General features: G+C 37.4%; 1 protein-coding gene across 6 annotated transcripts in view; it reads left to right on the top strand.

The window, feature by feature from the left end:
• The window catches only part of cacna1aa (calcium channel, voltage-dependent, P/Q type, alpha 1A subunit, a), a 117,848-nt gene that overhangs the window by 36,056 nt on the left and 63,441 nt on the right, over nt 1-18,351 (top strand). For 5 of the 6 annotated variants that reach the window (XM_077212926.1, XM_077212925.1, XM_077212927.1 and 2 more), the window contains exons 4-18: nt 4,568-4,659; nt 6,242-6,394; nt 6,515-6,702; nt 11,938-12,041; nt 13,416-13,531; nt 13,767-13,823; nt 14,253-14,327; nt 14,731-14,937; nt 15,598-15,710; nt 16,553-16,665; nt 16,782-16,913; nt 17,055-17,127; nt 17,211-17,328; nt 17,426-17,493; nt 17,999-18,105. In XM_077212926.1, the coding sequence (XP_077069041.1) occupies nt 4,568-4,659; nt 6,242-6,394; nt 6,515-6,702; nt 11,938-12,041; nt 13,416-13,531; nt 13,767-13,823; nt 14,253-14,327; nt 14,731-14,937; nt 15,598-15,710; nt 16,553-16,665; nt 16,782-16,913; nt 17,055-17,127; nt 17,211-17,328; nt 17,426-17,493; nt 17,999-18,105 (1,716 nt within the window). The remainder of the gene's footprint in view (nt 1-4,567; nt 4,660-6,241; nt 6,395-6,514; nt 6,703-11,937; nt 12,042-13,415; nt 13,532-13,766; nt 13,824-14,252; nt 14,328-14,730; nt 14,938-15,597; nt 15,711-16,552; nt 16,666-16,781; nt 16,914-17,054; nt 17,128-17,210; nt 17,329-17,425; nt 17,494-17,998; nt 18,106-18,351) is intronic. The other variant, XM_077212930.1, reaches the window with a different exon arrangement.

Below are 18,351 nucleotides of genomic sequence, written 5' to 3'. Positions count from 1 at the left end.
TCTCTCTACTCACTCTATTCTGAGTCTTCATCATGTGCACAGTGAACGTTTAAAGTAGGCTGAGCAATTGTCCTGTTTAACAGATGTATGTGCATATTTTCAGAATTCAAAATTTAATAAGATGGACAAATAAATACATGATAAACAAGGGTAAAGGAGAAAAGGGAACCGGGTAAGATCTTGGGTTTGTCTTTCCATGTTTCCTAGGGTTTAGCGAAGAGAAAGAGAGAGGAGAAAGAGAAGAGGAAGGGAAAGATGCAACTGGAGAAGCAGTAGTTTGGAAACAAGCAGTGGCTTGTATGTGTATGAGAGAGAGAAACTGAGAGAGAGGAGAAGCAGAGCAAGCCAATGAGAGCAGTCTATGCAGGAGCTGCTGCAGTAACCTGTTTTACACTACTGCAGATGATCAATCATCCAGCAAAACCTTGAGACACAAGAACTTTCTCTCCTCACACACTCACATGCTGATATTCTCTCTCTTCTCACAGCTGTTCTCCCTTTGCTGTGGAAGGTAAATGGCGGCTGTGTCTTTCAGTTGAGGAGCACTTTGAAGATGAAAAGATATGTCCCCTCACAACACCTAAGCTCTGGTCCTTTGATATAACACACATTAATAGCCCTTTCCCTTTTTCTCTTTATTTTCCGATAGAAATACACTGGGCAACCCATTGAAATTTGATGTAAAACAGCTGCAACATGAAGCAGAGAGTGCACAAAAGCACCATTCATGCACACAGAGGTCATGGTTAAATGATGAAAATAGCCAACACATTGCAATAAGACCTTTCTGTACACCAATGGATTATCTGTTCCAGAAATATCAATACTTAACTTATGAAATATTTGATTGAGGTTGTATCCAATAGTAATGTGAAATTAATTCTAATAATTTATTTATATATTATATATATATATATATATATATATATATATATATATATATATATATATATATATATATATATATATGTACTTCACATTTAGGTGTAACATATGCTTTTGTTTTAACATTAAATTAACTTTTCAAAACAAATTATGCTATTTATTATGCAATTTATCACATATATGCCTCCAGTTAGGGTCATTGATTGTACTTGTATTACCTGAGGAATTTATTAGTGTCAAGTTCACCCTTCTCAGTCAGCTGTGTAAGTCGCATCGGATAAAAGCGTGTGCTAAATGTATAAATGTAAATATGTGTGTGTGTGTGTGTGTGTTACCTTATGTGGATCTTGTGTATATAGTTAGTTGGTTAGTAAGTTAGATAGTTTGAACTTTATACACAAAGTTATACACAGCCTACACAATATACAGTGTAAAAGTTATTCTCAAAAATAGTTAATTTCCCCAGTCCCTTCATTTAATATTCTAACTGCCACTGGTATATAATGTTATATACTTTTTTAGGGAATTTTTGGACCTTATACTTTCAGATGGAAGTGTTACAAACGCAGGGTTAAGTGGGTGTGTGGAGTCAAATACAACCTTTCTTACTCTTCTGTGTAATGCCAGCAAATACAGTTTATCAAGCTGTGCTCGCTCGTGTCCTATACTTTTTTTTAATAACTAGTGCATTTCCATTAACAAACCGATTATTTTACTTGAAATTATTTATTTACCAAGTATTTTTCTAATTTAATGTGGTGAACATGTGGAAACTGTATCAATAACGATGCATACATTAGCCGAGGTCTAGCGTGACTGACTGATGAAACGTAAACGTTGGTAAAACAAATCTTGCTCCATGCTTAATCTTTCCTCAAAGTAGTAAGAACGACAGACAATCTGCATTAATAGACAGTTTAAGGTAGTAGTGGCCCACATCTGATTAGCAGAAGTATTACATTAAGACAGTAATAATGATTATCCTATGGCTATTTAATTTTGTAAAAACAATATCTTACTGTGTATTGGACAGATCGCATGGTATGTAGATGCTGTATGTTTTTAGACCCCCCCCCCCCCTCCCCCCTTTTGCCTTGTTAGCACAGTGATGCTAAAATTCTATCAATGAGAAATGGCTCTTGTTCCCATGGAAACAGTTATGAATGAGAAGGGCCCAGTAACCGTAGAAACTGCCTGAATGAGGAATTGCCGGTTGCTATGGGGATATGGTGTATTGTGAGGAAGTCTGTGGTGGGAGTTGTCATCCTCATCGACTCTCTAAACAAACAAAAAGAACTTGAATTTGTTTTTGACTTCACTGCTGCTACAGCGTTCATACAGTGTTGGTAACTAAACGGTAGTGTTTTGACTCGTAGCAGCACTGAGCTACATTTACCTCCACTGCTACAAAACACACTGCCACTTTCTCTCACTCCTAGCCGTACACACATTCTCCCACACTCACAGTGTGTGCCTGGGATTGTGGTGAGATGGATTGGCAGATGCCTCCCTGTGGGCTGCCCCATGTCAGTGCAGTGTAAACACCTGTGAATTCACCTCTGTATCCCATAATCTCAATCTGTCAGATTCTTTGGGGGCTCCTCTGGAGCACACACACCCACGGTTCACCTTCCTGAACCTCCTCAAACAGCAAAGCCTCTCTTTTAGTACGCCAGTTTAGTGGAAGAAACACTTTATGTATACCTTTTATAACAGGGGTTTCATTCTTAAATTATCTTATTCTTAAAGGGCCTTGAGCTAGGTGGGGTTCTCCAGTAAGGGCAACTTATTTTATTTTAATATTTAATTTAATTTTGTTTTGTTTACATGCATGTAGGCCACGGCACCAACATGTTCACAGCGTTACAACAGATTTTTGTTTTTTGTTTCGTCTTTTCTTGTCTTGTTTAGTTTTGTTCACATGCAGGTAGGCCACGGCACCAACATGTTTACAGTGCGTTGCAACAGAGTTTTGTTTTGTTTCAAAACGTGAACAAAAATTTTAAACAACAAGACAAATAATCTGTGATTTGAGTGGTTTGACTTTTGTTTCTGTTTTTTTAGGGTCATTTTTTAAATTTTCACTCAAGCATTAGGTAATTTTATTTGCGTATGTATGTTTGTTAATGTGTATACATGATGTTAATGTGTATGAGCTGTGAGTCAGGATTTCCCCACATTGTGTGCACCAAATGTCCCCCCTAACCTGAAATGACCTGCCAACAGTCTCCATAAGGATTTATTTTTATTTTTATTTTATTCTTAAGGAAAATATAAGGGTTTCCATGAGGGTTAGGTTTAGGGTTACAAATCAAAAATATCATTAGCTCATTATAAAACAATAGAAGTCAATGAAAAGTCCCCACCCTCATAGAGAAATAAGTGCGTTAGTGTGTTAGAGAATGGGAGAGAAAGTGTTGTATAATTAGTCAGGTACAGCTAACAGTGGTGGCTCTCAGACTGCAGCTCTATAAATAGACGAGGAGAGCTGGGAATAAATCAGCCAGTCAGCATCTTCCTCTCACTCTCATCCAGCTCCTCCCCTCTCTCTGTTCCCTCTTCCTCCTCCAACCCCCTTTGGCTCTCTTTCTTCGCCATTTTTCTGTTCCTTTTCTCTCTCTCTCTCTCTCTCTCTCTCTCTCTCTCTCTCTCTCTCTCTCTCTCTCTCTCTCTCTCTCTCTCTCTCTCTCTCTCTCTCTCTCTCTCTCTCTCTCTCTCTCTCTCTCTCTCTCTCTCTCTCTCTCTCTCAAATGGCTTTCTGTCCATTCCCAGTTATTTACATTAATACTATTAACGGAATGACTAGTCTTCCTTCAACCTCCATGATTGTTGCCTCTCTGCATGTCCTTTGCTTTTTTTCTATGCCCTTAGTTGCTTTTTGTTTGTTCTACTAAAGACAGATTATAGCAGCAGCTATCTTTAACAGTTCACACTCATATCAAAGCAGTTTTAGATGGGTTAAAATATATCTCAATGGACATTTTTCTATATGTCATGCACAATGAAGCAAGTTTAGGTTGTCACCTGTCAGCTGTCTTCAAAAACAGGCTTCATGTGGCGATAAAACTGATATTTTGTTGCTACATCTGTGGGTTTGAATGTTGATTAAAATTCCTGGGTCATATATACTTTTCACTATCCGTGCTGTATTGATTCAGTTGGATTCGCGTCTTTGTTCTTCTCTGCATGTTATCACTAAAGAGAATCAGTATCCAGTGACTTTCCTGCACAAATAAAGGTCATATGAATACAAAGCAGCGGTACCCACATTTATCTCTATTCTCTGCGCATGGACCTCTGACATTCACTCTGCGGGGGGACGGGCAGTGTGTGCCATCCTCTCCTAAACCATGAATGCCCACTGCTTATCGTATCTGAGTCCATGATTCACACACTGTAGCATAGATGTCTGACCAGGTGAAGCCTTAATACAGTAACTTATGATTTAAATTTTTGCAGATTGGGCTCAATATCGATGTAAAGATTTACATAAGCTCTGTTCATGCACCTCTGTCTCCCTTTATACATGTTTTTCTGAATTAAAAAAAAAATTCTAAACTGTCACTAAATCCTCTACTAGTACAAGGGCTGCTGTTTACCCCAATATCCCAGTTTAAACCTCGACTGACTTTGTTTTGTCTTGGTCCTCTATGATTCATTCTGTAACGTTATTTCTCTCCAGAATACTGTCAACAGTGGGCTCAGACTTTGACCTGAGGACCCTGCGTGCTGTTCGAGTGTTGAGACCTCTCAAACTTGTGTCTGGGATTCCAAGTGAGTAACATATTTGTTCCAATTCATTCAATTTGATGTATTATATGTAGGGATATATCAAAAATATAAGCCAAAAATATGCCATCCCGTCCCTCCATGTTCGACGCTCAGGTTTCACTCTCGCACAGCATGTTTTGTAACTTTGCGTGCAGCTCCACTTCCGAAGGTGCACAACTTCGAAGCCACTGCTCCATTTTTTATAGGCCTATTCTTTGTCAAATTTTTGTGTTACTTTAAAAGTGGCTTGTATTTTTTTAAATTCAGAATTTTTTTCGGGCACAGAATTCTCATTTCAGTGCATCCCTAATTATATGCTTTCTGTACAATGAAAGTGGATGTGATTTGTACTGCTAATAAGCTCCATAAAGAACAAAAAGCAAAATGCTTCGCACTAGGTTTGAAGCAGGCTTTCTGTGGGTCTTAAAAAAGTATCAAAAATGTATTAATTTAAATCAGAGGAGAAAGTTTTATATTTATAGTCATGGCATTAAATGTTGCATGCATTGCAAAAAAAAAAAAAAAAAATAATAATAATAATTATATATATATATCCTCCTCCTAACTATTTTTGTCCTGTTTTCCAATACAAATATCTAAAAATATTTAAATTTAGATGCATTTACTTGAAATGCAAATGTCTTGAAAAATTCTTGAAAAGTCTTGAAAAATTATACAAAATTAAGTGAGTTTATGCTTAGGACAAAAACATACTATATCTATCAAAGAGTTATCAAACTTCCCCTTGAATTAGGTGGGGGTTTTTTTCTGAGCACATTGGCAGACATTTGTTCTTTTTTTTTAATCAAAAATCTTTTCATAATCAGTTTTACAGAAAACAAGACTTCATATTTTGTCATTTTGTATCTCAGTAAATGCATCTTGATTTAAGATTCTTTAGACATTTGCACTGGAAAACAAGACAAACACAGAGTAATAATGCCACTTTTGTGCAGTGTGATCAGAAAGTACATTAAAATATATTCCATTTTCTAGTGGGTGGAAGCAGAACAAGTCAAGCTTTTTTTTGTAAAATGAATTAAAGTTATCAATATCTGTTGAAACTAGTATTTTTAAACTGTGAAGTGTTGTTAATCCAATTCATTGTGTTTCTTCCTAGACATTTACATTTAGAGAACATATTGACATATTGTGTTCCCTTCAATCAATTCCTTAAAATTTCTTTACTTGGTTTTAAAAAGGCCTTAAAAAGTCTTAAATGAATCTTCATAAAACCTGCATAAACCCTGCTGAAGACAAATGGGATTAATTCTTGCATGTCACGTGACAATTTGATCGGTTTAAAAATGCAACCGTAACTGTAATCTAAAGGCTTGGTGTAGGGGAAGATTATATATAATATTAATCATTCAAAACTATCTCATGATCTGAGAAGACTTTAAAGTACAGTTCATAAGAACTGCTTTTATATGCTGATTTAGTATATTTGAACTATGATGATGCACAGTTTACATTTTACATTTTGTGCCATTTTACAAGCTGTCAAGTTTTGTAATCCAATGTTATGCTGCAAAAACAAACACTAAAAACTCTGACAATGTCAATATGCTTCTGTTTCCTCTAGGCTTGCAGGTTGTTCTCAAATCCATTATGAAAGCCATGATCCCACTGCTGCAGATCGGTCTGCTGCTCTTCTTTGCCATTCTCATGTTCGCCATCATTGGTCTAGAGTTCTATATGGGCAAATTTCATACCACATGCTTTGACAATGTCACTGGTAGGTCACTTGGTGCCAGTTTTGGAGATCATGGAATGTCACAATCACAAGTAGCACAATTTAATTAATTATGAAAGAATTCACAATTTTGTCTTTCTTACACCCTATTCTTTCTGTTAGATGAAATCCGAGAGGAGTTTCCTTGCGGGAATGAAACTGGCGCTCGGAGGTGTCCTAAGGGAACAGTATGTAAAAAGTACTGGCTTGGACCTAACTATGGTATTACCCAGTTTGACAACATCCTGTTTGCCGTGCTCACAGTCTTCCAGTGCATCACCATGGAGGGCTGGACTGACCTGCTATACTATGTAAGTCGCATTGCAGCACTTGACTAATGCCACAGAGCTTCCTCATTACATTTTTGGATTTTTGACAGAAATAACAGACCAGGAGCAGAAATAAGCAATTATTTATTTTTATTTGCGCTTTTAATATCTGTTCATATTGGAGGTTATCATAATCTTATTTTAGGAATATGTCATTTTTAATAAGGATAAAGGTATGTTTTTAAATGACTGACATGACATGAATACTGAAAAATATGATTTTTTTTATACACTTCATGGACACTGTTTTCTATTTTAATATATTTTTTAAAATGTGATTTATTCCTGTGATGTCAGCTGAATTTTCAGCATCATTACTCTAGTCTTCAGTGGCTATGTTTACATGCACAACTTTTGTTTCAACCAGACTGAATTCCTTCCGATTGATGAATCTGAATGTAGCGTTTACATGAACGCTATGGCATTAATTAGTGATCGGGTTGATGTGGGCGTTTACTGTATATGTCACAAGCTTCAAATTGGAATATATTTTTTGACATGAGCACACTGACCAAGTATACAGAGTTTCCCACTGTTTGCACAAAATAACCATTCTCCTACATTGGTTCTTTATTTATGTTAAACAGCAGACTTAATGTTTATTCATTTCTGGTCATAATTTGGAGATAATGACATATGAACCGTTGTGCCATGCTGCTTATATTTATCACACAGTAAATGCCACTCCCCATGCCCAAAACCTTCGGTGGATGAGAATCCGAAAGAACAAGGACTGCTGGGACGTTGTCCTGTTCCACTTCACAGACGCAGAGTGAAAGGAGAATTTTAGAATGACTGACGGGACACTAATTTATATGACAGGGAGAACAGCTCGTTCCGCACGTCATTATGCTATTTCTATGTCATTGCACATGCGCAGTCCTTTCAGTTTTTGTTTTCAATCTGATCAAGTGTTTACATGTCCTCTTGATCAGATTAGAAAAGGAAAAAATCACCCCTTTTAATCCATCGGATCGATTAAGGTGATTACACGAGTGCTTTTTCAGGGCGATTGAGCCGTCAATCCGATTACTAACATATTATTTGGTTGCATGTTGTAAGGCCTGCCCAATCGGTCCAACGACAGTTTCCAATAAGCGGTTAGGGTTTACTGTGTGTTATTGTCTTTTCAGTGTGGCAAAGTAATTTATTTCCAATTAAACTTTTATCTGACTCCATTTTATCATGACCCCGAATTTAGGTTGGAATGCCAATTGGTTATTGGTCATATAGTTTAGCAGCACATTTGATTATTCTATTGGACTCTTTACTTTATATTTTATCCATTCATTAGGAATCTATGTCGCTTTGAGGTCCTCACGCCGGCCGTTTAACGCAGGTCTCACGATCACAAACTCGTTAGTTTTGGTCACTAGTAATTGGCTAATATCTTAGACGGTCGCATTCACGCTTACTCAATCTTACGCCTCTCGTGGTCAGTGTACACTTGAATTAAAGTAACGTTTACTTTAGACAGAAGTCATGGCCACTACTACATATATTTGCCGACCAATATTACTTCTCTGATACTAGCTTTGGTTTGGTCATGTCATGGTTTCCCACGTACAACTAGAGTAACATTACATTGAACAGAGGTAAGATTCACCCTATATAGTTTGGTCGAGCAACATTTTGCTGTCCTAAACGGAAATTGGGAATATTCAACATCACGGGCTGATTTGAACTACAAATCGCGCCCTGAACCCTTTTCAGCATCTCCCTTCAGCAAAACCTCTCAGTTCACAATGGGAATTTGCATTAATCAACATCCCAGACTTAATGGGGACTTAAGTTGATTTACATGGGGGCACACCCACAGCAGTTAACAAGATATCTCTAAACTCGCCACACCTTATTACCTTTTTGGTTTACTTCTGTGGGAATGAGACCTTTGTACCAGTCGCACTGAGACATTTCAAATGATACCAAACATGTCTGTGGCGAGCAGGACGAGGCCAAGGACTGTGAGAGAACGGCGCTAGGCCGGTGGCGTGATTGCTGTAGAGTGCCATCTGCGTGACGCACCGGTCTCGTATCTCTCACAGAGGAGTGGAAGCATAAAAGGAGGAGCGACGATGGTGATGGACGAGAGAGGACCAGACCTGGACGGTTTTATTTGATGTTTTGATTTATTATGTGTGGCGGCAGTCGTCCGTGATGGGCTGCTGTCTTTACTTTCATTTTGTGCTTATTTATTTATTAAAGTCTTTAAAGGGCACCTATTATGGCATGTAAAATGTTCTTAATATTGTTTTGGGAGTCCCCAACAACAGTTTTACATGCATGCAATCACAAAAAAACACTTTTGTTGTCTTATAATACGCATTTATTTTTACCGGATTTGCTCACCGACTTCCAAATGATTTCTCATTTTTCCAAACCCCTCCTATGCGTGACGCTAATCTGCGGTGATTGGTCAGATGACCCAATCAGTTATTGTTTGCGTTAGCCCAACGCATAAACATATTGATAAAGCACTGCTGTACTACAAGGTATTGCTCTATTCTTTATGACAACTCCAATAACAACGACAAACATTTCACTTATATAAAAAAAAATGGACAATTGGAGACATAGAACTTACTTCTAGGTAACTCTTACTTTTGAAGGACAATAACTTTGTATACGGTGAACTTTCATATTTAAAACTTTGCAGGATGTTTTCGTTCACTTAGATCTGTTACACACTACATGAAAGGTAATTTTCAAAATTCCATAATAGGTGCCCTTTAAATGTTCGCTTGTTCCCACCTCCTCCTTCCCATAACAACGAACTACGTTACAATGTATAATACTGAAATGATAATTGTTCACATTAAACCATATAGATTTTTGGGTGAATTCAGGGAGAGATGGGTGAAGGGAATGATATGTAAATTGGGATGTGATCAACTCCAGTGTGATCATGTCTCGTATGGGGATGTTAATATAGCAAGAGAGTTCAGATATTAAGTTCCTTTGTTTTCTCCGAGAGTGTCCCTCTCTTCCAGTTTTTCCAGTCTTACAATGTAAACGTAGCCAGTGTCACATGATCCTTTAGAAATCATTCTAATATGATGATTTGATGTACAAGAAACATTTCTTATTATCTGAACATTTATTATATATATATATATATATATATGTGTATATGTGAGTGTATATGTGTGTGTGTGTGTGTTCTATATACTATATTCTTGGTGCATGAACACTGTACTTTTGTCTCAGATGGGCTTAAAATTGGAGAGCCTCATCTTTTCACCTGGGCATTGTGTATTATTTTGGTTTTGATTAATCCTTAGTGTAGAGGATTACTTATTTCTTCTACTTCAAGATTATCAAAAAATAGCCAATCTTAGGGACTGAATAGCCCCACCTAATCCACATCCCGGTTACCTTTTACTCGCAGACATACAGTAAGCAAAATCTTGCCTATAGAGTCAGTGCTGTGCATTTTTAGTCTTATCGCTTGTGGCCAGCCTGTCCACTCTGAACAGACAGAGCTGTTTCCGGTAAGGTGAGTTCAGCCGCCCTCTATGACAAAATAGGGCAGTGATGTCAATGCCATGTTCAAGATTTCCACACACTAATGTTGTTACCTCAGGGACCAGTTTATTCTCAATGCCACGTCAATACTTCCCACAAATTAACAGCAGATTTACCTGAAGAACTAAAGGTTTATTTTTAAAATCTCATCTTGGCAATGAGAAATAAGTCTGAGGGTGTTGATTCCACATGCCTAAAGCTTGCAGTTCTCCACAGCCCAATAAGATGTCAACATCTCTTATAATTTGGTCTTACTGTATTTTTATACTCGTTTTCTTTTTTCATTACTCTGCGTCTCGCAGCCTCTAAACCCCTATTTCTACTTGCCCCAGCTTTTTTCTTCCTCCTGTTTCCTCCTCTCTCTGGTCAACGAGGCTCTATATATAACACACCCTGCTCAACTGAAGTTATTCTTACAGCTGCTGAGAAAGAAACCTATGAAAATTTAATTGCAAAAAAGCTGCAGTACATACTGGGGCTTTCAGAGCTCTCAGACATGAAGGAGCAGATGAAAAAGAAGTGGGGCAGATTAAGGGAGACAGAAAAAGTAGAAGGGAGGAAGACTATGGTTCATAGCTATGACAAAAAAAATCTATATTTGTAATATACAATGCCATTTTAACAAATTGCTTTTGTTTATCTTTTGTAAGTTGCTTTGGATAAAAATGTCTGCTAAATGCAACAATGTAATCTAAATGAAAATAAAATAGGAAGATCTCAGCAGCTTCAGCTGGTTAATGAATGAGCCATTTTAAAATATCTTTAAAGGAAGAGCTACTGTAGTTTACTTTATTTACTCATCCCGTTTCAAACTCCTGACTTATTTCGATTTTTTTTTTTTTGGAGTGCAAATGGAGATATTTAGCAGAATGCCCAAGCTGCTTTTTTATTTTTTATTTAATGAAAGCAAATGTTGACCTTAAAAGTACTATTTTTGTCTTATATTTTTAGTCTGTCCCTCATAAACAGCTATTATAGGCTTTGGAAGACTTTAAATACAAAGTCATATGGCCTCTGTGACTTCTACCTTTCCGCCGTTAGTCTAAAGGTCTGGCGAGACTAGGTGAATGATGACACTATTTTCATTTTTGGGTGAACTATCCCTTTAAAAAAAAAGTGTGCTCCTGAAATGCTCCAAAACCAAATTGTGCTGACATTGTGAGATCATCTGCGTTTTTCCTAAAGCAGCACTTGTGGGCTGTTTCAATCTGGGCTTTTGTAGCCTTGGTTCCTTCCCTAGAGGAAGTCAGTGGAGCAATGCCATACAAGATGGCTGCCCATTTGTTCCTCTCTTCAGTGGCAGGGTGCAGCGGTGCCGAGCACCCAGCTGTGTGTACCACAGATGAAGCAGCCCCAGCCAGATGGTTGCCACTCTCAGGTTGCACATTGCATGGTACGTGGTGTCCTAGTATCTGACACGATACTGTCACAGATGTTCTCATCATCTGTAACCAGGGTCAGATTTCAACTTGCCCTCTCCCTATAAAAATACAAAAAAAAAAAAAAAAAAAAAAAAACGCTTAACATTCATATGTCTTCCTAATTGACACCATTGGAGGAAAGCTGTTGAGAGTCTTGGAAAGGCAAATGCAAAGAAAACCAGATGAACAAACTGTACTCTCAGCTGGAGAGAGAAAAAATGTTTGAATGTGTGCCTCGTTGTACTGACTGGGCTGTTTTATGCCGTTACAGAGCAATGATGCTTCAGGAAGTGCATGGAACTGGATGTACTTCATCCCCCTCATCATCATCGGCTCCTTCTTCATGCTCAATCTTGTGCTGGGCGTGTTGTCAGGGTAAGAAACCTCTCTCAAGGAGTGTGAGCTCTTCTCAAAATAAGCTGTATCGTTTTTTTTTCATGTCTACACTTTTGGTTCAATGTCTAATTTGCTAATTAATTTCTGTGTTTATGGTTTTTGTGTGGATTGTATATAAAATATGCAGGGTGTGGATATTTTGTGTTAAATTCATTATTAAAAAATTCAAGTTTATTCTATGTTTTAAATTACATTTTTAATCCCAGATTTTAGTCTTACAGTAAGCATTGTTCAAGTGAGGGATCATCCACAGCTAGCTGTGCATTAAATGATTTTAATGCATGACATGGAGGCAAAGAAGCTAATGCACAGCTAGCCATGGATTATCCAGCTTATACCATGGTCATTTGCCATCATTAACAATTTAAAGCTGTTATTGATGTTTGGGCGCAATATTTGACCGGAAGGATAAAATGTACGGTTATTTTCATCAGTTACGCCGTTAGATCTAGCGTTCTACAAAGTGATAAAGTAATGCGTAATATTACATTTATTTGAATGAATGAATTATAGCATTTATTTAAATTAATTATCTAGAGAGAGATGAGAGATGTGTACCTGCGTCTGTTCAGCGTCTCTCTCTCTATTAACAACGAAGCTGTGAGTTTAATCACTTAAAAATAGCAATGTTACCCCCTCGTTGCTAGTGAGAAATATAATGTAGTGATTTAGAAGCAAATCTGTTGTATTACTAAATGTCGCGGGGCAGCATTGATAACAAGTTTATGTGGTCCTGAATGTTTCTGTGTCTCTCCGCTCTGTGTGTGAGTGACGAGTGTGTGTGTGTACTGTATGTGTGTGCTTCAATGAAAACAGCGCATTTATATAGAACAGTGATTAAACTGACTTGGAACTTCCTGTGCATTGAACGGTTTTGTTGATCACCTTCCAGCCAATCAGAACCGAGTATTCAGACAGACCATGGTATAATACAGTTTATTTCATCAGATGTACCTATAGATGATGTTCACTCAAAAATATATAAAAACACCAGAAGGACATCACAAGCTTAAAATGCTTAAAGTTATGTCTAAAGATGTTAATTACGGAGAATTTGTTCCCACAATTTATTCATTTGTTCCCTCGTTTCTAATTTAGTTAAATCGTGGCCACAAATTAGTACAACATGGCCACATTTTAACTTAAATGAGGGCATTAATTAAGTCATGAGATCAAGTTCTTAATTAATGACCATTAAGCAACCAAGACAAGAAGGCAGTTATCCAGTGATTCTGATGATCTCAAAATGTCCAAAAAATGTCCAGTGTATCTGGAATTGACTAGTGTATATTTGCATTTTGTGTACATCTGTTGATGAGAATTTTTTTGCATGCATGTGTGTATGTGATACAGTGAGTTTGCGAAAGAAAGGGAGCGTGTGGAGAACAGGAGCGAGTTTCTTAAGCTGAAGCGTCAGCAGCAGATAGAGAGAGAGCTGAACGGATATCTGGAGTGGATCTGCAAAGCAGGTAAATGCCATAAAAATAGCCATTAAACACTCCAGAGAGAAGCTAAAGCCAAGAATACAGATAGAAGCTTGTCTCTTTTGATACGGATGTCTTTACACGTGTACATCTCAGTCTTGGAACGTGCTGATAACGTACAAAATGTTTCATCAGGCATCATTTACGCACTAGAAATTGACCCATTTTTCATGGCTTTTTGCAGTGGTTTGATTTGAATCTCTTTGTTTATTGTGTACAGAAGAGGTGATTCTGGCTGATGATGACAATGACCCAGATGACCGGATGCCCTTTGACGGTATTTATATGAACTCCTCTATCCTTCCTTCCTTTTCATCCCCCTCTCCTCCTCTCTTTGCTCCCTCACTGGGACTAGGTGTTGATTTCCCATTGTAAAGGAAGAGAGATATCAATTGCATGTTGGCTTTGCTGAGGGGGTGATATTGTATATTTCATGTCCATAAGCACAGTTAATGCAGTGTACATTAGAACATTTACATGGTCCGTCCATCTGTAGCTCACAGCAGAGATGTGATTTCTCAACTTCATATTTGTCTGTGATCCATATAACAGACACACTACACTTCCTAGTTGTCTCCTTTTTTCTTCTTTGTTAAATTCTGTATTTCTATAATTCTGTGCCATTGAGTATTTTAGGCTGTCTGAATCTGAGTGTATGCTGTGAGTATAATCATATAGAAATGAGTGATTATGGTTTGTTACACAGGCTCAAAGAGGAGGCCCACAATTAAGAAGAGTAAAACAGAGCTGCTCGATGCAGAGGATGGAGATGGAGATATAGGTGTGTTTGAGAATTAAACATAAACTCATACATCTATATAATGTAGGATGTAGGCTAAAGAGGTGATCAATGTGATATTACCATAAAAATACTAAAATAAAAATACATGCTTGTGTTTGGTATTCTTTGAAAGAAAAACCATGGTGTATTAATATCAAGTTTTGAAATATATGTCATAGTACCATAGTAGTATTGCATATTATTTTTAATTACAAAATATATTGTTAGCATAACAATTTGAGTGAAAAGCTGATTTGATAAATTAACCTGAATTTCAGAATTAGTACAGTATCTTTTTTTTTTAGAAATCGTATGTGTTTTTTTTCCCTTTAGATTATCATTGAATTTTATCATGTCCTGTTTCCCTGCCGCTTGGCTTCTCTGTTTCTTTATGGTCCGTCAGGTTCTCCATTTGCACGGGGCAGTCTGAAGAGCTCGAAGCTTGAGGGATCTTCCTTCCATAAAAAGGAGCGTCGACTGAGATTCTTCATTAGGCACATAGTGAAGACGCAAACATTCTACTGGACTGTGCTATGTCTGGTGGGACTCAACACACTGTGTGTGGCTGCCGTGCACTATGACCAGCCTGACCTGCTCTCCGATTTCCTCTGTAAGTCTGTTCACGTGTCCATTCACTAATCTGTAACAAAATCTGCAAACTTTTCTGTATTTTCTCTGCATATTGTGTGGGGAAAATCTGTGGCTGTATAATCTGTTCAGATGTGCTTGTCAGCAGTTTTGAATCTGTGAAGTTTCTTTCATTGTCTGTAGATAAAGAAAGAGAAAATTCCTTTTCTTTATTTTCCTTTACTGTATGTTTTATTTTCTAAAGATGTTACTCTGTTTCTCTTCTTTTATCTGAATTTATTCAATAGTTGTTAGAAAGTGTAATGGACCCCAAAAGTATTACATTTTGGACACTTAATGTCTAAATGCCAATTTCATCACATTAATAATAGACATGTTCTACTAGTTTGACAACTATAAAGTGTCCTAATCGTAGTTTTGTGCAATATGTCAATACGTTTTATAATTTGAAACCAAAAACAACAATTTCTCTTTTTTGCTGACAAAAAGTTGTGCCCTATGAAAAAAAAAAAAAAAAAAAAAAAAAAATCCTCATATAATGCCTGATAATTTTTTTTTAAATGTGGCTGCATTTTGGGTCACTAAAAGCCTTGGTGATTCCTGTGTAGTATTCTTTCTTTTCTTCATATCTTTATCATTTGCAAACATTCTCTGTCTGTTTTCGTCTCTCTGCTCAATCCAGACTTTGCTGAGTTCATCTTCCTGGGGATCTTTATGGCAGAGATGTGTATTAAGATGTATGGGCTGGGGACTAGACCTTATTTTCACTCCTCCTTCAACTGTTTTGACTGCATTGTGAGTTTCTCTTGTCTTTTGTTCTATTGTTTTCTTTAAGTAAATCAGATCATTTTTGGAGGAAACCAAAAGCATTATACCAGCTTTCCAATCATTCCTCTCACAGGTCTTGATGTTTATATAGTTACTGAAATTAGTTTGTATTTTTAAAGATTCTTAATAATTCATAATTCACTGTCACTACGCTGTAAAATAAATTGGTTTCCTAATCAGTATTTTAGTGTTGAAGATTGATGACTTTCAAGCAAAACTGTAAAATAATACAAGGATATGTTGAATTAAGTACAATTTGTTTGTTTGTTTAAATTTGACATGGACATAAAAACAATTTCCATAAATATGTATTTTTGTTTCTCCAAGATATTAAGATGTTAAAACTTAATCCAAGATTATTTTATCATGTTAATAAAATAATAATAATAATTATTAAAATATGATTTTATCATGTTATTTTTACAACAACAAAAAAATACTGAATAAGAAAATTATATACATATATATAGTAAACGTACTATATTTGCTTCTTACACTGCAAAAAAAATATATATATATATAATTTTTTTTTTTTTTTTGCAGTGCAAGAAGCAAATATGTGATAGTATATGGATGGTTCAGTGGGTTTTGTTTTGTGCTTAATGTTATTGAATGAGCTGTGTGTGTGTGTGTGTGTGTGTGTGTGTGTGTGTGTGTGTGTGTGTGTGTGTGTGTGTGTGTGTGTGTGTGTGTGTGTGTGTGTGTGTGTGTGTGTGTGTGTGTGTGTGTGTGTGTGTGTGTGTGTGTGTGTGTGTGTGTGTGTGTGTGTGTGTGTGTGTGTGTGTGTGTGTGTTTTGTGTGTGTGACAGGTCATTTGTGGCAGCATTTTCGAAGTGCTCTGGGCTATGATCCAGCCAGGAACCTCGTTTGGGATCAGTGTGTTACGAGCTCTCAGGTTACTGAGGATCTTCAAAGTGACCAAGTGAGTCTCTCACGTCTCGAGTCCTATGTCTGTCTCTCCGTCCCTCTCTTTGTCGAGTTTCCTATTTACCCTTCAAGCTGTCTCAAGGACTTAAAAGTCTTTTTTTCTTTTCTCAGATATTGGGCATCTCTGAGGAACCTGGTGGTGTCTTTGTTGAACTCCATGAAGTCCATCATCAGTTTACTCTTCCTCCTTTTCCTCTTCATTGTGGTTTTTGCATTGCTGGGCATGCAGCTGTTTGGAGGACAGTCAGTATAACACTAAAATAATGGCATTTATTATATTTTATTATTATTTTCAAAAAAAAATCAGGCTGACTTGGTGCCATAAATAAGACTATAGAAAATACGCTGTGTAACAATAATATAGCAAAAATGTTGTCTTTTCAGGTTTAATTTTGAATCCGGCACACCACCAACAAACTTTGATACTTTTCCTGCAGCAATAATGACAGTGTTTCAGGTGAGTAAATGTGTTCATCAAACTGCAATAATTCGGTTTGCTTTCCATGACTTTTTGATGATGAACCTTTCTGTGTACCTCAGATCCTGACGGGTGAAGACTGGAACATGGTCATGTATGATGGGATTGAGTCTCAGGGTGGAGTCAGAACGGGCATGGTCTTCTCAGTCTTCTTCATTGTTCTTACACTCTTCGGCAACTGTATCCAAACGCATAATATAGCATGCTGACATACTGTTTGCACAGCTTTCTCATATACCAATGAAGTATTAATGTTGCTTAACACCTCTGTGAACAGATACTTTGCTCAATGTGTTCTTGGCTATCGCTGTGGACAATCTGGCCAATGCACAAGAGCTGACCAAGGTAAAACCACACATAGGGCCAGATTTACTAAACAGGGCAAATTAGCGTGAGAGCACAATCCCATAAAAGTGCTGATAGAAGACGAAAGTTCTTCTCGTGATCTACTGACAATGTGCACAACCGCAGCCATATCATTTCCATAATGACCAACGCAATCTACCAAGTGTAGTGCAAATTAGCGTCTGGTTTAAGATGTGCTTTTTAGGGCCTTAAATAATGGCGTAAATACCAGTAAACTAGCGTGTGCAAACCTTAGTAAATCGCATTGCGTGATTCATTTAAATACTCTCCTCCCATACATTTTACGTCTGAAAGGGAAACTCCTACAAATGCAATAATATCAGCTGCAAAAATTACTGCTCTCACCTCTTTCAGCGCTATAGCATTCAGTATGAGCACTTTTGATGACCACATTTCCCTCTCTTGTCTTTCTCTCAGACTGTTTATCCTTCACACTTCGCATCACATTTTAATCAATATGCTTCATGTTTCTCTCTATGTTTAGGATGAACAGGAGGAAGAGCAGGCAGCCAATCAGAAAATGGCTCTTCAGACGGCAAAGGAAGTAGCTGAGGTCAGCCCACTGTCTGCAGCCAACCTCTCCATTGCTGCGTGAGTATCTCTCTCTCTCTCTCTCTCTCTCTCTCTCTCTCTCTCTCTCTCTCTCTCTCTCTCTCTCTCTCTCTCTCTCTCTCTCTCTCTCTCTCTCTCTCTCTCTCTCTCTCTCTCTCTCTCTCTCTCTCTCTCTCTCTCTCTCTCTCGTATCAGCCACATTAACACAGAGGTTCCCTTTTAAGGGAACTCAAGCTGCGTTTGAGAAGCGGTGGGGGGGGGAACGTTCTGCATGATAACGTCGTG

This window comes from Siphateles boraxobius, unplaced genomic scaffold (assembly GCF_051911475.1).
Source record: "Siphateles boraxobius isolate OS27281-9 unplaced genomic scaffold, OSU_SipBor_1 66, whole genome shotgun sequence".
In the NCBI taxonomy this organism is placed as follows: domain Eukaryota; kingdom Metazoa; phylum Chordata; class Actinopteri; order Cypriniformes; family Leuciscidae; genus Siphateles; species Siphateles boraxobius.
This window is presented reverse-complemented; position numbering and strand designations above follow the sequence as displayed.